Source organism: Musca autumnalis, unplaced genomic scaffold (assembly GCF_047663935.1).
Source record: "Musca autumnalis isolate F117 unplaced genomic scaffold, ASM4766393v1 scaffold_1, whole genome shotgun sequence".
NCBI lineage: Eukaryota > Metazoa > Arthropoda > Insecta > Diptera > Muscidae > Musca > Musca autumnalis.
Window position 1 is genome coordinate 331,944,197 of NW_027411644.1, and position 26,405 is coordinate 331,970,601.

The 26,405-nt window shown below is 33.7% G+C and overlaps 2 protein-coding genes across 2 annotated transcripts in view; both read left to right on the forward strand.

Moving 5' to 3' along the window:
* The window catches only part of beat-VI (Immunoglobulin domain-containing protein beaten path VI), a 179,194-nt gene extending 168,122 nt beyond the window's left edge, over positions 1-11,072 (forward strand). The window contains exons 6-7 of the mRNA XM_073962969.1: positions 9,148-9,417; positions 9,529-11,072. Of these exons, the coding sequence (XP_073819070.1) occupies positions 9,148-9,417; positions 9,529-9,972 (714 nt within the window). The 3' untranslated portion in view covers positions 9,973-11,072. The remainder of the gene's footprint in view (positions 1-9,147; positions 9,418-9,528) is intronic.
* A 10,322-nt stretch (positions 11,073-21,394) lies between these two features.
* Positions 21,395-23,570, forward strand: Lsp2 (Larval serum protein 2). The gene has a single exon (XM_073962968.1). It carries the CDS (start codon positions 21,405-21,407, stop codon positions 23,508-23,510), a length of 2,106 nt encoding a protein of 701 aa, XP_073819069.1. The 5' UTR covers positions 21,395-21,404; the 3' UTR covers positions 23,511-23,570.
* The last annotated feature ends 2,835 nt before the right edge of the window (positions 23,571-26,405 follow it).

Sequence of the window (26,405 nt, forward strand, 5' to 3'; positions counted from 1 at the left end):
GACATGGTTTAATTTTAGTGGAAAATATCTCCCCCCACATACCAACGACAATAACACGACAACAATCAGTTCAAGTCACAGATATCATTATACTTGAAGCTCTTGAAGTTGAAAGGACTTTAGTGGAGTAAAAATGATTCGAAATCTATGGTGAAATCTGAAGCGGAAACATTTGGTACTCCCTGATTGTCAATACAGAAATCCAATGTTCTAATTCAATACAGTAGAACTTCGATAATTCGTACCTCGATAATTCGTAATCTTCGATAATTCGTAACAAACTGCCGGTCCCTTGAAAAAATCGCGATATTTCGTAATAATTACATGCATTTTGGTCCCCTCGATAATTCGTAATTTTTTCACCTCAAAACATTTTCAAATTTCATAAAAATGTTACAATTTTGTTGGTAACATCTTTTTATTACAAATGTTTACGCACCAAATTGATAGCATCAATCATTCTTGCCAAATTACACGATCACTAAGCGCTGTAAACGGCTTTTACCGTTGGGTAAACATAATCAAATCGTGTATTCAAAATTGCTTGCGAGCTTGCGGTTTTGTTAAGGATTTGATCTACAATTTATGCGATGAATCGATAGTAAATATCAATAACGAGTTTCAACGTATTCCTTTTAATTCCGAGAATGTCGTTACCTTTGAAGAATACGTAAATGTGGATAATGACGTTGGTGTTATTGGAAATTTGGGAGATGACGATTTTTTGGAACAAATTTCAGGGCAAAATGAAGAAAGTGATGGTGACAATCATGAAGAAGTTATCAAGTCATGACGAATCATTATTTAACAGACTATTTTCATGTTTAATTTCATTTATTTTAGTTTTCAAATCAAGTGTACTCATTTAAGCTGTATGAATAACAGTTTTTGTTTTTTTAGAATTTTTATATAAGTTTTTCAATAAATGAAAAAACCTCGATAATTCGTATTTTTTTATTTTAACCTCGTTAATTCGTAATCTCGATAAATCGTAATCTTCGATAATTCGTAAAAATTGGCTGGTCCCTTGAATTACGAATTATCGAAGTTCTACTGTATCAAGTTTATTTTGAGATCGAAAGGTTTCCACTTGTCATTATAGTAATCGATATCGAATAAGTTTTTATCAACATTTCGAATATAACATTGCAAATGTTTGTTTGCAGATAAATTGGCTATCGCAACCCACAAGAACCTTACAATGTGTAAACAAAGTAAAATAAAATTAAAGTTAGTTTAAAGTGGTACAAAGTTGAATAAAAAATGTTAAAAAAGTGATGTTACGACGTATTCCATATCTAAGTAATTTGCGTAGGCACAACAGATTTTATCTGCTCAAAGTCAAGGGTGTTTTGAATTGTAAATGCCACACGAATGCAAACAAATACGATATCGATGCTTTACGTTCTCAACATCGTACATTAAAAGTAACATTTTCCAGGAGAAATAAAAAAACGATTCATTTTTTGGTACATTATTAGTTGTGTAAAACTTTAAATACAATTATTAAATACAATATATTAAGAATTGAATACATCGAATTCCCCAATACTTGCAATTAAACGACCGTTTTTATATCTTCTGAAATATTTTATTTTTTAAGATACGAGGTTGTGATGGTGAATGGCATCTAAATATCACGGTTTGTAAGAGTAACCCTAATTTTGACACAATCCATCAAGTCACGGTTTGTAAGAGTAACCCTAATTTTGACACAATCCATCAAGAGCATAGAAAATCCATTATTTTCAGAATCAAATCTTTATAAAACGCAAATCTGTTTACGTGTGCCTGAGGTTTGATTGATTTCAACACTTATTTATCATAGGCAATTGTTTGCGGGGAGACATAAGCATCTTAGCATTTAAATTTATATATGTATGTTTATATGTGTGTTGTTAATGACTTTTTCATAAATTTGCATTTTTCCAATATATGAAGTTAAACTGCAGACTACACGCTTCAATGCAACTTCTTTACCCATGGCCGAGTGCTTTGAATCGCAGTTCGTTTCAGGGGTTCTTCAACATTCCAACCCACTTGAAATAGCATAAAATATCACTTGACAGAGTGTCACCCACATACCACTGAACAGATATCAGTTGCAGATGCAAAAGCAACTTCGGCGGCATACGACATTTGCATCAAAATGTAAATTTACCCCCATCCAGCCATAAGAACAACGACGACAGCAACAGCTGGACCGTCTGTTGTCGGCTTGTATCAATCGGTGTAGCTGAGTATCGCTGAAAAGTGCGTCATGTTCATTAGACAGCTGTCAGCAGACAGAACTGAAGTAAAGCAAAATGTTGGATATGGCAAGGCTGCGTTGCATACATACAATGAAATAATCTTAAGGTCCTGAGTAATCTCATTTAAAATGCATAGACTTGTCATTTCATAGGATCGATACGAAGCATATAAATTACAGAGGCAAAATGTAATGGTATTAGAATGGCCCAATTTCGGTACATTCCAAAATATTGCCATCATTACAAAATTATAGGTTCGGCATTTTGTTGTTGGTTTTGCCTAAGCTTTCAGACCTCTTATAATTTGAACAAATAAAACAAAGATTTTATGGTTTTTTATTTCCTACCTTTCGTCGCTTGTTTGGTGAATTCTTCTGGGGAATTCGTATTATTATTTTAAAGGTGTTTCACATTTAAACTTATAACTATAAAAACGCCCTGAATTCGTCTTTCCCACTATTTACTTGATGGCAACCCCATAGCACGAATTTTCGTTTCTTAATATGGGGGAATTGATTAGATAAATTTTATGTCATATTAATAAAATTTGCACCTTCATAATAATAATAAGTTTTTGGATTCTTTATGAACTGGCATAGCCCCACCAATCATATTTTGGATTAAATATTAACACATATTTAGCGCATCCGCGTACTCAATATTTTGTAATAATTATGTTTGCTTAAGTCTGGAGTATTCCTCCAATGGCTCAACTTCATTTTACTCTCTATTACAGATAGTAATTCTTACCAAATGAACTGCAAACTTAAAAAAAAATTAGCTAATCGCTACCAATATCGTGATTATTCCCGGCGATGGGAGTGTTACTGAATGTTGCTTTTTTACTCAAATTTTAAAATTGTATGCCTCGTCGGAAAAGGTCGTAAGTCCATTTTCATACATTTTTCAAGAGAAAGAAAAAACATTCCAGCGCTTCCTGTATTAAATATTTTATTGTGGTGCTAGAAGCATCGAGTTTGGGAGATAATTGGATGTCTTTGGACTTACGACCTTTTCCTTGTACATCTTTGTATTTTTACAGGGACTTACGACCTTTTCCTACAATTTACGGATTTTTTAAATAAAATATTTATACTCTACTCAACAATGTGGGAAAGGGTATTATAAGTTTGTTTTGTCCAATATTCATGTAACATCGCGAAGTGTTCGTCACAGATCCCCTTTGCCATTTTTCATCTCTCAAGAGATAAAGCGATCGTACTATGTGTGACCGTCCGTCCATTAAAAATTTTAATAAAATTCCAGGCCTAAATTATGGAGCAATCGTCACGAAATTTCTGAGATAGGTCGAGTTCCGACCGAAATAGACCCCATTAGATGTTGGTGATGACCGTAAGGGGTAAAATGGACCAAAACCAAAAATGTTAACCAGATTTTTGGTTGATTTGAATTTACGCAAGGAATACAATGTTCCTTTAATATATCTGACACTTATTATTAGAGCAAACTTGTAAGAATAAAAAAGGGTTATCTCCCGATACCGGCCGGCATTTAACTACAGAAAGGATATAATAACGGGCCTTTACATCGTCGATCATAATGACCTACTTCGGAAACTGCCCTACTAGGGTCTGAGAGAAAAAGAGCTAAAACTCTTCGAGAGTTACATTAGAAGTAGGAAACAATTTATTGAATTTGAAGGAATAAAAGGAGTCGTTGGGTCAGTAAAGCATGGTGTTCCTCAAGGGAGCGTATCGTATTAAAAATCTAGCGACAATTTAATTTTTTAAAAGAGAATTAAAATTATTTCTGTTAAGGAACATAGATACGATTATATTGCAAAGGATAACATTAGCATTATAAAATTTAGAGTTCAAAGTAAACAAAACGCGTCATATGGATACATTTTAAGTAATTCATTATCGTAATTCGGTAGAAAATATCTTTGCATAGAATTTTCTTTATATGTAGACGTTCCGGCATACCCCTCTTATACCAGCACCAAACGATTCATCTACCAAATTAGAATTAATTTGGTATTAAGACGTAACTAAATCATTGAAATGCGGAGCTAAGATTGATAATGGGAATATCGGTCCCCATTTTTTGTTAGATATGCGTAATTAAGTTTATTTATTGATTTTTTATATTAATACTAGCTGACCCGGCCCGCGTTGCTCGCCCGTTTTTGAGGTCCCGGTATAAACATTTACAACTACAACTTTTTTCTACAACGGATTTCTACTACCAACACACCAACCACCAATTACCAATAATAATATCTGAAATTTCACGTTTTGGTCAAAACAGCTGTGGGGGAGGTCACCCGAGACCACTACTTCCCGTTATACTATGAGAATTTGCATTGAAAGCTGTTATTTCGATATTTTGAAGAACTTTGGCTGATTTCCCAATCGATTGTTTTGGAATTTTGGTCAAGTGCCATTTCAAATTATCGGAATTTTACTGTGAAAATTGTGAAGTTGACCGCAATGCCTAACTTATTGAAGCCAGTTTTTATAGCGCTTTTAAAGACACGCGTACTAACATTACGGATATTATCTGCAATTATACATTTTTGAGAAAAAAATGTGGACCGCGATATTTCACTTCCGCGATGATCATTCAGGGTCAGGGTAATAATTACCATAACATTGCAAACAATTTTTAAACAATAGGTTGGAAAATACCTTCGATTTCACGTTTTGTTAAAAAAAATTTGTGTGGGAGGTACCCTGGTCACTCCATTGACCACTATAAAAATTAGTTAAAAACCTATTCTCAGACCTACAAACTCCACATACAAAATGTCATCAAATTCGGTCCAGCCGTTTCGGAGGAGTTCAAAGCCGAACACCGTGACAGGAGAATTTTATATATATATAGATAATCTTTTAATGCATTTATACAGATTTTTCAATTGGTGGTGCTAGTGTTTTTTATGGTTGCATGTCATCAATCCCTTTCGTTTAAAAACATATTTGACCGCTGGGTTCATGATGCACATTGCAAAGTTCCCACTGCGGTCACACACACACAGAAACATGATTGCATACGGCATGCCATCACCCTGAGGTTCGTTCATTGATTACTGATTAGAAGAATCTGAAAAAATCGAGTTTGGTATTCATATTCGTGGAATAGAAAATTCTAGTTGTCTATGTGAATAGCTTTGAACAGAAGATATACATACATAGATTATAGTTTATTTCTAGTTATGTTTCACACATAAATGCAAAAATCTGGCACACCGTTCACATAACAGGTCTTAGTTTCCCATTCCACGAATCCATACATATTATAGCTACGATAGATACCCTGGCAACAACCATCCATCTACAACTGACACAGTGCCTTGCCAATCCATACATAAAAAAGGTTGGAACACATAGACGAAAGTGCTTCTAACTGCTTATGATATAAATTCAAAAATATATTCCATGTCACGGAACTCCTCTTTGTGGACAAATTCAACAGAAGTAGCCACCACGCACTCAACATAAAACCGACATTGTTGACCAAATTTCAATTTGTTTTAATTAAGTTATCGAAAATTGATAAAGGGTTTGTTTGTGGTCGTAACAAATTTGCAGCTGCCATTCGCACATGAAAATGTCATTGACTGGTTTGCGTGGATTATTGCAGAAGGACTACAAAGCATAGACCTTTTGAATTAAATACACCACAGTTGGATGCTCAGCAGATATAGACATCGTAATCACAGCCCTATAAACTATATACGAAAAATCAAAGGTCGATGACAAGTTTAGTCTGTTCAGTGTTGCCGCTATTTGCAAATTTCAAAAAAAGGAAAGAAGTATTTGTCTTTTTTTCAACTATAAGTAGCATAGAATATATTGTAACCTTTAAAGTTCAATACATTTGGTGACACCACATTTCTAAATACTACAATTTAGTTTATTTAATATTTAAAAACAAAATATAACCCTACTGCACATTTTTAATAATTCTCCAACACTTTAAGTAATGAAGTAAAAATTTAAGTTTGTGTAAATGTGCTCATGTATGATGCTGTCTGATACTCGTTTGTGGCAGTTTGAATGTACGCGACACCACAAGGGTGGTAGACAAATTGAAAATTTGCGGTAACAAAATTTTACCAACATAAATTTTCAATTTAGGTTCACATTCTCTGTCGACTTGTGAAGTGGGTATGTAGTCACATGATTGCGAAAGGTAATGGAGTTGAACCAAACGACAACCAAGCAAAAAAATATATATTAATTCCTTTGTAAACATTAGCACCTGTCTGTGTAGAAAGTGTCAGAGCCACTGATGCCAAACCCAATTACGCATTAACAACAAAAAAGCCCCAGGCTTAAATTTGCCAAAAACCCTATTAAATTTATAGACAATAAATGGCTCACACTTAAATTGAAATTTAAAAATTTATGTTCATTTTAATTTCTGTCCTTGGCACTGAGTACAACAATAGGGATGAGTTGCATGGACATGGTGAAATTTTCCATAGCTTCTGTATGCTATTCATAAATTATATTGTCAGAATTTGGCAAACACATCGATAAGGCGGCATGGGCCTACAACTTGCGCCCTGGGTAGTCAGGTATTTAACCTGGTAGTTTATTATGTTAACATGGCTTCCAGCGTTGGTACTTAATAAAGCGTACATGTCGCTACAAAGCAACACGCAGTCACTTGCAAACAGAAACAATAAAATAATATAACAACATTTTAATTACAAATTAAATACAATACCAATACATACAGAGGTAACGTAATGGAAGGACGAACAATAGGCGCTTTAGTGGGTGGAATCACTACCGAGAATGAGAACGATACGAGAGTTTGACGTAGACGAATGACGGGTATAAAATATTTTGTAGAGAATTTGCTCAACAAATTAATTCCGCAGTATTAATTTTGACACGTCAAAAGAACAATTTAAGTATCTGAGCTAATACACCACTTCTGAAAATACTATTTAACCTTCGAGCCATAGCACCTTTTACGCCAAGCGACAGTGTTTTCAGCCAGACAATGCAGTCGCCTCAGTTCGCATTTGGCCAGAATTGATAGCACGTTACCAAATGACAAAAACCCACGACACGCTGCATCTCTTTAAATGCCCAACACTACCCATAAACCTGATTTTTAATGGACGCAGCCTGTAAAAGTTGCACAATCGTTGTCTTTAAAAGTTGATCTATATCGGCGCTAATCATCTCTTTCTCGAGCTGTTTTGCATTTATATTATCTCATTTAAATACTTTGTCATGAATTTTATTTATTTTATTTAATAACACTGTGCAACACCAAAATTATAAACCATATTCTGACACCGCAGCGTGAGAGAAGACCAAAAAAGAGAGGGCACGTGTCTCGCTGTATAACAAAACTTGAGAAAAATTTTTAAAAGAAATTTTACCATGGCGATTTTGACCTTGCAGTTGAAGTTTGATGGATTATATGTGTTCACAATTTTTGTTCTTTAAGACAAGAGCTACAACTTTGCCTCTAAGATAAATTCAAATTTCCTAACGGTTTGGGAGATATTGTCCTGACTAAATGACCCCTTTTACATCAAATCCTCAAACCTTTGGAGGCTTATAACCGCGAAAGTGACATACGAAAAAACGGCGACACACGTCTCATTTTTGGTGTTATATCACAGTGTGGAGTCAGAATATGGTTAATAAACCATGACTCAAAAAATTACACACAGTGCACTGTGGTCGAACTTGTATGGGAAGAGCGGCCAAAAATACTTCCTGAGCAGATAAAAATACGAAAATTTCAGTAAAGGCTAGTTTAGAAACACAAATAAAAAGAAGAAAAAAAATTCAATTTAGGTCCAAGGTTAGGTATAGCCCCCATAGAACGGTACCATCTGATTTCAGGCATTTTTGGGGTCTTGACCACATCTTTCAGTGAAATTGGCTAAAATTTGGCTATCGGTATTCCCTAGTGTTAGAAAACCTTCTAGCAAAATTTTTTTTAACTGGGTCCACGTTTTGATAGGGTCCAGATTTTCGGAATTTTGAGGGTTACATATAAGTTATTAAATCGGAATGGCCGAAATGCCACTTAATCTTTCGTGGATGTAGGCTACCCCCAGAAAATTGTCGATTAATGTAGGTCCACCCTCAGATTTTTGTCCCCATAAATAGGTACCGCCCAATATTCGGTATTTTTAGGGTTCTAACAGTAATAATCAATCAAAATGGCTGAATTTTTCCAATTTTACATTGAGGACCACATTTTAACGTTTCCTTCATATAACTGAACCTCACAATGCCTCTTCTATATATTTAAAAAGCTGAAATGTATCACCTGCTCATTTGAAAAAATGACAAAAACACCCTGAAATGTACCCTTAGTATTTTTCGAACCAGTTCCAAAGATGCGAAAAGATGCAGCTGAAAGTTTGAAAAATATAATCCTTAGACTACTGCTGATCTTTTAAAAAAATTTCGTTAGGGGGAAAGAGGGGGAACATAATTAAAACTTTACATGAAATTGAATTATATTGAAGAAATGACATTACAAAAGTCCTTTAGTCAGCACACTTATTCAATAATGAATCCTAAAAATGAACAAACACAAAACTGCATAAAAATTAAGTTAATACATTGTTTTTCAATATTCGAATTAAGTTTGGTCAATATAGAGTCCATTTAGTTTGATATTGATATTTTACTTTCACCTAACTTTTGCACTGAATCACCTAGAAATCCAACCTGTTAAATTTTCTCTTTTTTGGTCCCATTCTCAAAGAGTACAGTAAGAAATTTATTTTAGAGAAGTTTAATATGTTAGGAGTAGATATGAACACATTTGGTACCAAAAATTAGACTATCATTTTTTTAATTTTGGCCAATGGCAGCGACCACTGTGCAGTGTGAAGATACACTCATATTTATCAACTTTATTTGCTTTGTTTTGACCATTTCAGCTTTCAAGTTCGGACGCAACATCGGTAACCTTGAAAGGTGTTACGCGTGAATTAACAGGAAGTTATCAATGTGAAGTGTCTGAAGATGCCCCTCTCTTTCACACAGACATTCGGTCGGCCCATATGCAAGTCATTGAATTGCCTAAAGATGATCCCACCATGCAAGTTGAAAAGAAAACTATAACCGCGAATGATTACTTTAAAGCTGTATGTTCTATTGGACCCTCTTATCCGGCGGCAAATATAACATGGTATATAAATGGCCGAAAGGTATGTGTTATTGATCCCAAACAACACATCTATATAACAAATTGTGAAAAGACAAAACATTAAGTCTATTGACATTAAAAATATTTTATTTGTTTTATTTAATTCAAATAGGTTTATAAAACACCGTTTCAACGTATTACACAAACAACCAGCGAAGGTTCCGGTACCGTGTCCTCCCTCGATATTTATCCCCACAGCCAGGTGTTGCAGGGTTTCTTCCAAGCCATACCGAAATTTCAAACCAGTATATTGCTTCTGTGTGAGGTCTCTATTCTGCACGTCTTCCACAAAAACGTACAGCAGCGTATTCTTCTCAGTGTTGGACCACCTACGACAATTTCACCAAATCTTCTCGGACTTGAAGGATCGAAACGTATGAATGGCGATCCCGACAATTCTGCTCTAACCGGCAGAGGGTCAAAACATACGCCATCTTTCTTTCAAATGGCTTTGATCATGGGATTCGTTGTGAGAAAATTTCTGCTGAGCAGAGGGAAATTCGATGTTCTTTGTGTAGCGCCAGTAACAGCACAACAATATACCCTTCAACTGTGACCAAATGACAATTCTTTATAAATGCCGAAGTAAAATAAATAAAATTTATAGAAATTTCTGTTAAACTAAGTAACACGTTTACTCCCACACACACACATACAAACATACACAATAAAAACAATTTAATAATTATAATAAAATTATTGCATTGTGCAAAAAAGACAAAAAAAATAACAACAACTACATATATGATAAATAAACAATAACATAACAAAAAGAAAAACCAAAAAAATAACAATCCATAGATAATAGGCAACTACACATCTACAAACATACACTACAGACAAAAACAAACAAACAAACACTGCAGCATATGGAAAGCATTATTGAAACTCTGATTCGATCTGGGCAAATCGGTTGGGAAAGAGCAACAAAACAAATGCGACAGCATAAAAAGAGCCAGGTGCCAGAAGTCCGATGTGGTAAATAAACAATCGCCAGATAAACTTTTTATTTGTGTTTAATAAATAAAACGTACAATATTGGACAAAAAAATTGAATAACTGTTTATTATTATTATTTTATTAAAATGTTGAAATTGTTTAATTAAATTTTATACAGCCAATGGAAAAAAACGTGCTAAAGCAAATAAAATTATGATAATTTTGACATATGAATATTGGTTTAACATAAAACAACACAAACATACACAAACAATAAAATCGACAAACAACTGCCACAAAGAAATGAATTATTTTGATGTGCCCTACTTCCGGTTAATTTGGTTAAACATTTTTTGGGACTCTTAGTCATCGAAAGATGACACCCATACACAGCTTTTCAAAGCATAATAGAAATTAATTTTTTATTAAGAAGTAGGGTAGTTTTGTATAATATGACGGCTAATGTACACAACTCACCTGCCAGAACCCAGTTTTTATGTTCAATATATATACTAATATTTTATATATAATAGTAATAAATAAAAATATTAAAAAATGGTGTTCAAATGTAAAAAAGATGCAAAACAAATGAAGAGTGAAAATGTGGAAAACAATGTTAAAGAAAAACAGAAAACTAATTATAAGCATAATTACAGTAAAAAAACTCCAAGTATAGAAAAATAAATAACACAGTAAAAATAATAACATAACAAAAAATAATATTTTATTACATAAGATAATGTATATAAATAAATAAATTGATAATTGTAAAAAATCAAACAAACCACAAAATTATGACATCAATTCGATGAATTACTTAATTGGCCAGGTACAACTCAATCCTATCTACAAACTAAAAATCACACACATACATAATTCAAACTTATTATTTACCAAACAACTACAGTTAACTGTATGTACAATACTTTGACTTTGCCAGTTGATTAAATTTTGGCCAATATTTGTTAGAAAAAAAACTTTAACTATGGCCGAGAAAAAATTATTGATGGTCCAGATTTCAGCAGAGCCCTTAAGAGTGGTTTCTTTCCACGATGTGTTATTTTACATATGTATTGTCATTTATTGTATAAAAAGGGCCAACACGTAAGAAAAATAAACATATCGTGAAAATATGCCATCACATTGTCCTCTACTCGTCAATAACTGGAATTAATAACGTCTAGCCCATATACTGATTATTTCAAAAGCACTTTAAGCAAAACGGGAAACCATTTTGACAACTTAAAAACTCTGATATATGTATGTACTTTCCGGTTCGTATCGCTAATGATCAAATTCAATTTACCCTTAAGAACGACCAAAAGTCTGTAATAAATATCTTTGAAAGTTGTAGCTGTTTTTGATTATCCCCGAAAAAATAAAAATAATTTATTGTTTTTGTAAAACAAGAATAATCAAGTCAATCATGAATACGAATTTCGTGCAGAAAATTATTTTTGTCAATTCGGCGAAAATATTCCATAATTAAGTGGTTCTACTAGGTTTTCAAGGTTTTAAAATATTTATTTTAAAATAATTTCAATTTTTAAAATTATTTTTCGTGCGGGTAATTCCGAGGGAAATATTCATGATTGAATAAGAAATTAACACAAATTATGAAATTTATTAATTAAATTCAATCGCAATTGAGTTTGTTTTCTCCGCTCTCCATTTAATCCAAGCTGAAATGATGTTGCTTCATCTCCTAAAGGGGTTCTTATATTGTCTTCCCATCACCAGTTGAAATTTTGCTGTGACAACAGCACATTATTAGAAAATTTTCTTCCCGTAAGTTACCGTAAAAATGTTCCCATCTTTTATTTTTTTTTTTATTTTATATTAAAATTTTAGAAAATACACCATCATCATTCCTACTACGACATCATTCCTCCAAAAAAAGAGTGGATTTTTTTTTGGAGGAATGATGTCTCTGTTTGTAGGTATCTACAAACTGGTTTGCTTGTAGGGATATCTAAGCAACTGCTTGTAATATGTATCGTACTCGCTTGAACTACATCCGGATTCAATTTAATTGTGAGAAATGTCATTCGTTGGATTGTATCCAAATGGGGTTAACTGTTAGGAATTGGAGTGCCTTTTTTCACGACTACATTGAACTGCATCCAGTAGTGGGATTCTCTAACACATTTTTTAGTTATCGACAAAAATTGTTAAAATGAAAATCCTTATATTTTCGGTAATTAACGATATTATTAGTTAGTGACCAATAAAAAGTAGTCGCAAAGTTCTACCGATAGCAACAGTGATGTTAACTTTTATTTGAATTTTTTATTCATATTGCGTTTTAATTTGACCGATTTTTGTCGGTAACCAAAAAATGCCCTAGAGAATAGCATCTGTAGTGGATGCTTTTAAAATTTGAGAAAACGAACCCATTCGTTTGAACTGCATCAAATCATGCCGTGAAAGAACTAGTCTATATGGCACTACTTCTAATTTATTTTGCTGGCTAGTGGAGCGAAGCCGACCATACTCTACAACACTACTTGTGAATTTTTATTCAGCGAATAAACAAGCTACTCCTTCAAAAGACTTAGAAGTACGCTGGATAATGTATAGATCCTGTTACAGGTTACGATGTCAGTCATCTCATAAATAATTTCGATCGATACACTTAAAGATCCAATGTTTCGAGGTATAACATTTCTTTTGAACAAAACCGAAAGTAGTAACTGCGAATTTCTCTATCATGTGTCCGACAATTTCTTTGTCAGATAGCGATTTTTTGTCGCATGGAAGAAAAAGTTATTTCTTTGCGCACAATGCAAACAATACATATATTGGGTGTACAAGTTACTGGTTGGGATGGATTATACGGGCTCAGCTCTGATGATATCTGGCCAATATAACTTTTTCCCATAAAAGCTTTTATTGGAAAGCGTCATTATTCTCCTGATAAATGCAAATACAATTTTAATTTTCTCAAGTTGCCTACTCTTCAACGTTTCAAAGCAGTTTAAACTCCTTAAAGGTACGTGGTCTACATTACAACAATACATTGTTTTTGTTTCCGAAGCCCGCATTACTTAAACCAACCACAGCTGTAATTATTTATACCTTCACAACATCATTAATTTGGCAACTTAATCACCGAATTAAACAATATTCAAAAAAGTACAATTTCAAGCTTAAAACTCAGTCCTCACATTGTAAAAAATAAACAAAACCATGAAATTGTATAAAAAGTCCATAAGAAAATAAATATATAATAGGAAAGAAGTCACTAAGTGTTGTTATTTGTTTTTGTGTAAAAAGTATACTTGTCTAAATCATTTGTAGAGAATTTTTAGTTCAAAGTTATTATTAGTCGATTAATGTAATAATTAATTATGTACATTTAGAAACATAAAATAAAAACAAACTAATATTGTAATAAGAAACTCAAAGAATAATGCATTTAATTTTTAGCTTTTATGTTTCGAACAAACAAATGTTAACTATAGAAAGTATTTCATAAAATAAAAATATATAAGTAATATAACTATAATTAAAACCACACATGCATACATATATAACAAATATCTTAAGGCATTTAATTATACGTAATTTTACCTAGAAACAAATGTGGTAAAATAAAAACGAAATCAAATTGTTGTAACTTAAAAATCAAACAGAAAGAAAAACTGAAGAGGAGAAGAGATTCTGTATCCCTTGCAACCAAATTAATGTAAATTAAATACCAAAATTAAACCAAAAACAATTATACTACAGAGCTACAGGTAACATTAAAAAATAAAAACAATAAATTAGTAAAAATAAAACGACAAAAAATATGGAAAATACTTTAAGAAAAAAGAAGAAAAATAGTGAAGTGTGACTCACTGGAGATGAAGTACAGTAATAGTATGGTAACGAAATGCAAAGAGGATGCTCACATGAAACGCATACCTGCACAAAAAAAAGAAAACCGGAAATCAATTATTACATTTACTACGTCAACCACAATGACAGACAAACAAAGAAGTGAACAAATCTCCCACATTACACAAAAAGAAATAAGAAATAAAACAAATTTTGTATTCGAATTTTTGTTATTGGAAAGCAATGATTTTGTTTTGTTATTTTTTAGCTGCTTAAAGTGGTTTAGGAAATGTATTTAAAAATCATATTTGCAAAGAAAATATTTGAAAATGACATGTTTAATTTTTATTTGTCAATAATAATAATGTGCAAATAATATTTAAAGACAAAAAACAGAAAGAAAACCCATTTATATGTTAAATGAACAAAGAAAACAATAAACATTAAAAAATGAATAAAAGTATAATTATATACAAATAATTTGAGATCAAGTTGTTTTCATTTATATGGAGTGCAGTTAGCAAATCAAATATGTTTCGGGGTTTTTAAAACTTCTTACAATAAGATGGAGCCATTCTGAATGAGCAATGAATGAATGAATTAATTTTGCGCTTACCCGCGTTTCCTAAAATGTTATATTTCCCATCTTCTTTCAATGCATTTATAAGGGAATATAAAAATAAAAGTTCTATTCTTAACGAAACACTTTTCGAAATTTTCCTTTTAGGGTGGTGCGATTTGAACACATTATTGATGCCTTCCTGGGATTGTACTGAGCAAAAAATGTCCTACCGATATTAAAGTTTTTATACATGTTTTTTGACATTTTGGCATATAGCCACAAAACCATTGAGATTTTCGATACACCACTAAGGCAAAAATAATAATTAATTAGTACATCTCAAAAGCATCGGAACGATCTTTCAGCCAATTTTGGCCTTGGGGATACAACACTTCAAGTGGAAATCAAATTCGAGGCTTTTTTGAAAAACGTAACCTCAGGCGACTCTTCTAAACAAATAACAAATGAATCTTCCTTTGCATTAATTTCGAGTCATTTCTGCCCATTTTTGATGGTATATAAAGCCTTTTTCGAGTCGTATTTTAATCATTTATTCGTGATTTGTTGATTCATTTGTGACTCTTTTTCGAGTCTCTTTTGAGTCATGTCGTTTATGAGTCTTTAGATAGTCATTTATGAGTCTTTTTATCAGACGAAAAAATGTACAGCCTGTTCATGTATGTCGACCGAAAGGTTTTTTGCGCTTCGAAAGTGGAAAAAAATCATTTTCTGTTCATGTAAACGCCTTCGAAACGAAAATCTATGCGACCGACAAGCCATACGAAATAACACGTAAACGTACACTTTTCCATTAAATTTGGGTTTATGTATTTCGAAAGGGCTGTCTCTTATAGAAAGAGAATGTCAAAATCACTCACTTGCTTTGTAGCTGCCGAGTAGAACGTAAACTCGCGAATAACACCGAAAATCTTAAAACAAATTTATGCAACACATTCTTGAAACAAAATAAAAATTTTACAGATACGATTCAATGGCGCTTTCATTCATTATTTTGAAGAAATCAATTAAATAAAATAATTAAAAATACCGACACATTTTATTTTTCAAACAAAACAAATCACACATATTCCAATATTTGTATGTATATGTGGATTTTGTTTTCATTTCTCATTTGGCTCTCATTTATGGAACATAGTTGTACAAATGTATATTCAAATTAGTAGTATTTCGCATAGGATACGTAACGGCAGTCGCACGATAGTTTGCGAAATACATGAACGCATTTTTAGACGGAAGCGAGTGACTGCTTTCCTTTCGTACAGGTTTCCGTGCGACATACATAAACAGGCGGTTAAAGAATTTTCTTTTTTTTTTTTTGAAAATTTTGCCTATTAGGGGAAGGTCATTTTTTTATTAATGTTTAATTAATTTCTCGTTAGAGACGAGCTCACTGACCAAAATGATTTTTGAAAAAGGAAAGCCGACCATACGAACCCACATAACCACCACTGTGTAACATGACATGTTTCGCCTTTGGTTTTAGGAAGGCTCCTCAGACACATCGATTGTGGGGCGGCTTCGCTATCATCTATAGTCCGGTCAAAATAGACATGCGTATAAGGGGGAAATAGCAAAAATTCCCACAAAGCTGAATTTTGGTGGAGAGCTAGGGTTAGCCATTAGAAGCAACGTCCTAAAAGTCCCCATCGATCCCATGTGCGCAAAACAAGTTATTCGGGGTCAAAAGTCATTTTTGGAGGCATTATTCAGTTTTTTAATTTTTCTCAAAAAGGGTAAGACTTAGCAAAAGCTGGCTAAAGTAAAAGTTGTAGATTTAATAATTGTCTACAAGAGTGGTATTTATGATTCTTAAAAAAGACTTACCATTTTCGAGATATCGCGATCTAGATTTCAAATAAAAAATTAGCCGCGTAAGTACATTATGAGACGAGCCGGTTAAAGTAAAGACACTATGTGTTAGATTCTTCCGTAAGCTTTCAAACGATATGAACTTTGCAGTTATCGGTCCAGTAGAACCGGGTCTAACCCGGTTTTTAAATTTGGGCTTTCGGGTCGAATAACCGGCGAACCGGATCCGCAATAGTTGAAAATTATACATTTACGTAATCAGCGCAACAATCCCTACCTTCGGACAAAACTTGAAAAAAATCGGAGAGTTTTCGTTGGGGTCGTTCCCGTTGGGCTGTCGATTATACATGTGGGTTAAATGGGCTATTTTTTCATAAAATAACTCTAACATTGAATAACTCTACTAAACACGCTCCGATTTTGTTGAAATTTTTTTAGAGGATAGCTTTAATTTCGCTCTTCAAGAAAATATATATATTTTTTGGGGACAAACCCGATTACTTCGTTTATTTTAGCCGGTTCGTTGGAATATGTGCATATTTCCCTTATAAGTGCATAAAAATCATGTGTTTTTTAAAACAGCTATATCTCAAGAATGGTTCCTTCTAGGAAAAAATTATAAAGGTCCAATTTGTAGATAATTTTTCTGTCTACAATATTTACTTTAGTCACTTTTTGATTAGATCAACCGTTTTCAAGAAATAAATCCGAAAACCTAAAAAACCCTTAAAATTTGACCTTTGACCCCGAATATTTTTTTTTTTGCACACTTGGGATCGATGGGGACTTTTAGGACGTTGCTTCTAACGGCAAACCCTAGCTCTCCACCAAAATTCAGCTTTGTAGGAATTTTTGCTATTTCAATGTCTATTTTGACCGGACTACTAACTTGTTTCCTCTTTCAAATGCAATTTGTTTTTTACAACGTTGAATTTTTTTCTCAAATATTTGTATGGCTTTCATGACAAATGCTTAGCGTAGCCTCTGAAAGTTATGAGTTTGGTTCTGAACACTAACACGCCGTGACACACTTTTTCCATGTGTTTTTCAGGGACGTGGGTTCGAACCCCTGCCTGGCTCAAGCTGATTTTTATTTTTATTTGAAAATTTTGCCTATTAGGCGAAGGTCATTTTTTTTATTAATTTCTCGTTAGAGACGAGCTTACTGACCAAAATGCTTTTTGAAAAAAGAAAGCCTACGTTACGAACCCACACAAACACCACTGTGTGACATGACATGTTTCGCCTTTAGTTTTATTCTTCTTTGTTTTTTGTTTCTTTTCTTTGTTTTGTTTTCTCTTCGGTTTTGTTATGACTTTTACCCTTTAGTATACTGTTTCTTCATTTCACTTGGCAAAACCTGGATATGTGTTGTCTTTGTCAATATTCATAATGTTATACGTGATATTTATATCAAAGTTTTGTAGAAAGTGTATTTGAGAATTCTATACAACCAAACCATTATGTTTTGATTAAGCATTTTTCAATCTTCAGATGATTAAAATGTGACAATAAATAACAAAAAAATGCTTAAACGCCTCAATGATTTTTTGTGATTGCTACACATTTGTTGTTGTATTTTAAATTGAACTCTTTTTAATCATTACAGGGAGTCACTTTCGAGTCCCTTTCTGATCATACAAGCGACTTAATCAGTTTTTGAACACCAAAAGGACTCTAAAAAGACCCCGCAATGTGATGTTTAAAAAAACAATCTTCCAAATGCTAGCTGGGGAAAGGCACAACAATTAATATTGTGTGCATTTTTTATTTCAGCTTCAAAAACGGCGCTTAATTGAAAAATTAAAACATACCTTATTAATAATCTGTCTTGACAGGGTTAAAGAGGACAAAATTCTAGCTCATTATCCAAAATAGCAATGCCGTATGCTGTTTACTTTTCTTGTTGCACTGTGTTAAAATTAAGTTTTTGCGAACAGTTGAAAAAACACAAATTTGGGTGGCTGTGAACGGTGGTAACGTAGTTTTTATACCCTCAGCATTTATGCTAACGAGGTTTTAGACCACAAGTATGTTTGGACGAAATGTGTTTCAGACAATTTGGAGTCGATTGAGCAATGTCCGTCCGGTACCTCCCCCACCAAAAGTTCGAAAATGTTCGGAAATTTTGTACGTACGATAACTCTTGAAGGAAGTAACCGATTTGGTCCATACTTTGCAAATCGTGAAATGTCTACCAGACTTAGATGAGGTTCTAATATGGACTCAATCGGTCCACTCCTTCGGGTACCTCCCACACAAAATTTCGGATAAGTTCAGTTTAGGACCTGATCTCGAATCGCTTTGATTTTTGTTTCAGCAACTTGTATTCACTGGCCCCCATACGACGGTACAAGTTTCATCAGGAGCAAGTCCACACTTCCTGAGAAATAGCCTGAAAGTTGCAAAAAACCCCTATGGCACCGTGTGAGTTGGTTGGAGCGCAAAATAACTCTCGAACGGATCAACCGATTCGATCCAAAATTTGGCTTTCGTAATATTTTGCACAAACTTAGTTTAAGTTCGAAGATAAGCCATATCGGTCCACTCCTTCAGGTACCTCCCCCACAAAATTTCAAAAATGTTCGGAAAAAATGTTCGTACGGTAACTCTTGAAGGGAGTGGCCGAATTGGTCCATACTTTACACATCCTAATATATCTACCAGATACAGACCAGATTCAAATATGGACTATATTTGTCCACTCCATCCGGTACCTCCCACACCAAATTTCGGATAAGTTCACTTTAAGACCTGCAATCGAATCAGTTTGATTTTTGTTGAAGCAACTTGCATTCGCTGCCTCAATTACGATGGTAAATTTTTTTTCAGGGGCAAGTTCATACTTCTTGACCGAACAGCCCGAACAGGCTGAGGGTATATCTCAGTCGGCAAAGCTGACTGATACTTTTTTACTTGTTAATACATAAAATGTCCTTTTTAGTATTGATATATCAAGTATCAAATGTGTTGTAGAAATATGCCTAAAAATCTTCAAAATATGTCCTTATTTTCCACAATTTTGAAATGTATTAGGGTATCGAAAAAAGAGTGTCGAGAAGATCGTGAGAAAATTCTTTGTATTTTTCTCTTGAGTTTTCTTTTTTAATATCCGCAAAAACTCCATGTCGTTTTTTGCGCATTTTGAGTTATGTAGAAATGGTGAAAATAGTCATGGGTCAATTTTTTTGTCTTTTTGGGTTTTTGTCTTCATTTTCTGTGGTCTTATTGAACACTATGTCGTGTTTTGCATTGATTCCTGTGTTCACCCTAAATAAGACTATGTGTGCAGGTTTACGATTACTTTATATATAATAATCGGAACATTATATATGATTTATATGAAATGATGGCGATGGAAGTTAATGTTGACAACTTGGAGTGCTATTCGTTCTTATGAAAGTTTGTTTCTATTAAAAAAAGTTAAAACGCGAAAAAATTTTACAAGTCTACTATTTTTCAACCGATTTCATTACTTTTTTCTCATTTTGGAAAGCTAACTAATTTTCCTTCTAGCTTAGAGTGAATAATTACTGAATAATTAGTTTGGTATCTTCAACGCAGACTAGCATTTCATGCCTTGTTCGAAAGACATTGTTCTTCCCGTATAAAGAAAGGAAAAAAATAGAAATCTGTTGAGTAAAAACCTACACTACATTTACGAAGTTACCAAAAGACACCAAGCGTATTTTCGTCTTCCACAGACTCACTCAAAAGAGAATTTATGCATAAGATCACCTGCAAAATTTGTTTACCAACTTTTGTATCACAGTGTTATTGATAAACCAAAATAAGTTTCGGCAATTAAAGTGAAATAAACACAGAAAATCCAGAAAAGGACATATTTTGAAGATTTTATTTCTTCAATGAATTTGTAAGAACAATTTTTTTTTCAAAATATTGAGAAATACTTCTACTTGATACATCAATACTAAAAACGACACTTTTATGTATTAAAAATTACGTTACCACCATTCACAACTACCCAAATTTGTGTTTTTTTTTCAACAGTTCCCAAAAACATAATTTTAACAAAGTGCAACAAGAAAAGTAAACAACATACGGCATTGCTATTTTGGATAATGAGCTAGAATTTTGTCCTCCGTAACCCTGTCAAACAGATTATTAAGAAGATATGTTTTAATTTTTCAATTAAGCGCCGTCGGATTTTAAACCTACGTGCGACACGGATTAACGTTAACCTGTTGCCATCAAATTTCATCTATATTGTTTTTGGATCAAATGGATCTCTCTAATGTGTATATAGTACATACATACATACCAAAACATCACAGATGGAAACATTACCTGACAAACTGCAACCCAACAATATTACTCAACACCTTAATAGCCATATGTAGCATTTGCAATGATCGCTGATACGTTTTGTGTAACTGAACTCATTGAACTTTATATTTTTTTATTTTAAGTCCTTACAAAAGACATGACCACATACATACACATATCTGTAATGGAAATTTTCGATGTTTTTAATATTAAAAAAAATGATCGTCAATAATTTGTTGTTTATGTTCCATGGATTACTGCCATCTGTCTAGTCAAGTAGTCGATAATGCTTTTGCATGTACTTTATTTAAAGAGCGCAAGAAAACTGACTAGCAGGGTCCGATAATATATGACACAAAGGTGAAGAAAAAACGAAAACATCCACACTTCCAATGGTAATTGCAATTACGATAACCGTGTTTTCTTTCGCCTTTTCTTTTTGTGTCTGGGAGATTACCTATATACCGAAAGTTACATGGTGATAATACAGTTGTTTCAGCGATGGTATAAAAGACGATTTTGTGATGTGATCAGCACGATTTCACAATATGAAGTCAATCACTGCGGTTGTATTCATTGGAGTGGCTCTGTCGTCCTTCGGTAGATGCAAGCATCTGGAATCCAAAGTGGCTGATAAGGATTTCTTGGTGAAACAAAAGTTCTTCTTGGACATTCTTCAGCATATCTATCAGGATGACGTGTTTGTTGACAAGTATGGTGAACGTTATTTCAACTACAAACCTTGGGAACATCTGGAAGATTATAAACACTCTGATGAACTGATGCATTTCTTCGAAATTTGGCAACACCAACCTGTGCACGATGACGAAGTCTTTTCTCCCGTCGATCAACGCTATGTAGAATACGCTCGGGGTTTGGCAAAGGTATTCTACTTTGCCAAGGATTGGTTGGCATTCACCCACGCTGTTTTTTGGGCTCGGATGCATGTGAACAAACAGCTCTTTGTGTACTCCTTGACAATTGCAAGTCTCTATCGTGATGATTTGCATGGAATTACATTACCAGCCATCTACGAAATTTTCCCTTGGCACTTTTTCGATGTGGAAACAATAGAGACAGCAGAGCGTTATAAATTACATGGTTTTCACAATGTCAAGAAACTCGACAATGTCTTCAACGTCGCGATCAAGTCTAACTACAGCAATGCCCACGGAGATGTGAACTATGCACATACTTTGGCATACTTTACAGAAGATATTGGTTTCAACGCTTTCTACTATTATTATAACATCGATTATCCCTATTGGATGAAAGGAGTTGCGGGCAAGGAACTTGATAAGGACAAACGTGGCGAGCTTTACTTATACCTGCATCAACAGCTGTTGGCCCGCTACTACTTGGAACGCTTATCCAACGACTTGGGTGAAATTCCTCCCTTTAATATGTATGAAAAGTATGAGCATGGATATTTCAGCAACCTGAGATACTATCACGGCGTTGCTTTTCCCAACCGAGACAATTACTACAATTTTTACCATCCGGAAAATTACGATATTGTCAGGGATATCCACTTTTACACTACCCGCATTGCCGACTACATTGACACCACAAACGACGACTACCGCACGGCTGTTGAAAATCTGGGCAATATGTTGCAGGGTAATGCATTTACTGTTGACCACAAAAAGTATGGCAGTCTGGACATACTTTACCGTGATTTAGTTAACGAAGGTCGTCCTTATGGAAAACACGGCGATAACTTGCCAGCTATCCTCATGCAATACGAAACATCGCTGCGTGACCCCATCTTCTACTCCATCTACAAGGATATTATAAGTTACTATTGGCGTTTGGCAGCTACTTTTCCAGAATATAAACATCAGGACTTTGTTTTCCCTGGAGTTTCCATCACCGACGTTCACGTACCCGAAGGTCTTTTTACTTATTTCGATTACTTTGATGCTGACATCAGCAATGCCGTCAATGTGGAAAGCGTTGTGGAAGACGTCTCGTCCGATTACCTTTACAAATTCGGTCGTAATTCTGTCCATAACGGCCAAAGCTTTGTCATCAAAGCACGCCAATTACGTTTGAATCACAAACCATTCGAATTCACTTTAGATGTGACATCGGACAAAGCCCAAAAGGCTGTGGTTAAGATATTCATTGGACCGAAGTATGATGAAAATGGCCGTAAATTACACTTGGAGAAGAACTACATGAACTTCTTTGAATTGGATCATTACGTTGTGGATTTGGTGCCAGGTGTAAATGAGCTAAAACGTAAGTCAGAAGATTTCGAATATTGGGTTGAAGACCACACCACATATGTTGAACTATATCGTAAAGTATTGAGTGCCACCGACTCAGATTTTAAATTCCACCTTAATCAAAAAGAAGCACATTGTGGTGTACCACAGCGTATGATGTTGCCTCGAGGCAAAAAGGGTGGCCAAACATTCCAGTTCTTCTTTATGGTCTTCCCCTATCATGCACCCGAAGTTGAACAGTACTCTACATTCGATGCCATTGTTAGTTGTGGTGTTGGCTCTGGCAGTCGTTATGTGGACGCATTACCGTTTGGTTTTCCCTTCAATCGACCAGTTGTTCATGACTATTACTTTGATGTTCCCAACTTTAAATTCCACGATGTCAAAATTTATCACAAAGAAGAACCCGTTAATATGGTGTAATAAAGTATATTTTCGAAAAATAAATGTATTTTTTTATTAATAAAGCAAATATAAAATGTATGCTGATTGTTTTAATTTATTTGGACCTATTCTAAACCCAGAACTTTTGTTACTACTTACACACCTATACAGAACTCATCCAGATTTCAATATTATGATTTTAGATGTAACGAGTAAATTGTTGATATTTTTTATGAAATAGGCTATCAAACATTGTTCTATGTCAAAAATTAACAATACCTCTATGTGCAAAAACCTTGGAAATACTTAGAATTAGGAATACTGAATATAGGAGTTTACACCAAAACTTTGACCCATGCACAGTGCAGCCAAAATGGTTTGTTGTGACACTATTCTACATATATTTTCTAAACGGGTGAAGGTAGATCTATGAAATTTGGGGGAAATGTTTATCAGATATAGATCTTTTGTTTTACATAGTTATAAAAACGTCATATATTTATAAATTAATAACATCAAAAGATAACCTATGTTGACGATTTGTTGTAAGAAAACTTTTTACTCGAAAAATCTCTAGGTAAATCGTCTAATCACTAAAAATGCAAACAACCTCTAGTATTTTATGTTATGCCTTTTGCAATATGTATACAAGTACAAACACTGTTGACAATATACTAAATGCCCCATGATAGAGGCCTTATACAACAAAAGTATGTTTCAAAGAATTGGGTATTTACATTCAAGCGAATATTTTTTGCAATGATTGCATAACGACAAACTTAAAAGATTGCGAGATGTAATGCAAGATATACAAAAATTTTATTTTATAGATATTTTATAAATTCTAAAACGGTAATACAGTTTTATTCGAGTTGATCATTTTCGTTTTCTAATCTATAAGTTTGCTAAATATGCCGTAGCAAAATTTGTATTGGTTTCAGAGTTTGTTTGTTTGGAAAATGCAATATTTTTCCAGACTTAGATAAAATTGAAAATACGTACAGAATATAGACGACACGTCGAAACATACGAAACCAACATTATAATAATTGGGTTCATAATAGACATATTACTGAAGCAATAAACGGTAAAACTTATTGTTGCAATCACAGTTTATACAGTTGGACACCAAACCCACCTGATTGTTATGTTTGTTGTCAAAACCATTATTGTGATTTAAAATACAAAGAAACTCAAATCACAATAATATAAAATCTGTTATGTTTGTTGTCAAAAGTTGTTAACAAAACGCTGAATGGCCGACTTTCTATAGGCCTTGCTTGCAATATTTTCGAAAATACATACATTTTTTGGTTTGATAAGAAAAATAAGACAAAATATTTGGAAGTTCTCCAACTACATATTTTGCTAAAATCCCATACAATACTATTTGTAGGTAAGTCAAGCTTAACCTCATATTTGTTGTTTTCAAATTTAAAAACAACAAATTTAAAGTGGGATGTAGTTAAAATTGATTACTTTAGAGGATGGCAAAGAAGGCTAGTTTCGTCCAACGCCACTTGGACTCATCAGTTCTCTTAGTTCTTTGTATTGAAAAAAAGAACCCTTCCCTAATTTTATGACGAGCTCAAGAATAAGTGTGACTCATGAATTCGTTTAAATGCGAATTCAACCGAAACACCTAGAAACTCTCGTAGCCGCATATGTAAACCAAATTAACTACTCCCACTGTCATGTGTCTCCACATTGCAGAGAATGCACATAACTATTTTGTCGAAAAATAACGAAAAATAATATTTATACCCTACACCACTATGTGGAAAGGGTATTATACGTTTGTTTTGGTAAAAATTCAAGTAACACCGCGAAATATTCGTCGTAGACCCTCAATGTGGTATACCAATCTTCATATCTCGACCAGATAAAGCGATTTTGAGATGTGTGTCCCTCCGTCCGTCCGTCCGACTGTCCATTATAAATTTTAATCAAACTCCAGGCCGCAATTGTGGACCGATCGTCACTAAATTTGGTATGGATGTCGGGTTCAGACCAGAATAGATCCCTATTTTTACAGGTGACGATCATGAAATATTTAGCGGGTGAAATGGACCAAAACATAATTTTTATACGATTTTGTAGGTGCTCTATAGGTCGCAATAATAGTCCGATCGCCTCGAAATTTTAAATAAGGTAAGATTATATGACAAAGAAGATGCTTGCCATTTGAGATGGCATTCAGATAATATTTAGAGGGTCCATTTACCACAACTTTTGTGTGAAAATTGTGAAACATTTTAAAATATATATGGGAACTGGGTATAATATACTTACTACACATAGTGGTATAACATTAGAATACAACTCTACATGCAAAATATAAAATGTAAGCCCGCCCTCTATATTTTAGTATTAACAATTTGGAAGCTTTTGTATTTTTATTTGTCATTGTGAATTAATATCTTTTAATATTGTGATTGATCTTAAAATTTAAACTTTAACTGACGAAATGCAACACTGTGAAATATATTTAATACTACTAGCTTAAGCAACTGTAAAGTACTAATTTAATCATATGATACTAGAGGCTTCTCATGAGTTGTACCTAAATAGAGTGAATCTCAAATTTAATCACTTTGCAATCGGCAGTCGAACCACTTGTAGTCTCGTCCATTCTTGTAAAATACATTTTTGGCAGCTCCAATGGTTTCCATTGTTGAACAAGCAAAACAAGGAACATCAATTCCGAAAAACTAATTGTTAGGATTTTATAATAAATAAAGCAATATTTAAATAATTCACTAAAATTATTACATGTGTTTTAATAAAATCCTACATATATAGCTTATATCTTTATTCCTGGAAGAGGCATTCCGGGCATGTAAGCTATACTTGGAAGAGGGACGCTTGACCTTTCTATTGGTGTCAATTGTGTTGGTGTACATGATAAAATAACAGAGTTACAGCCTAATATAT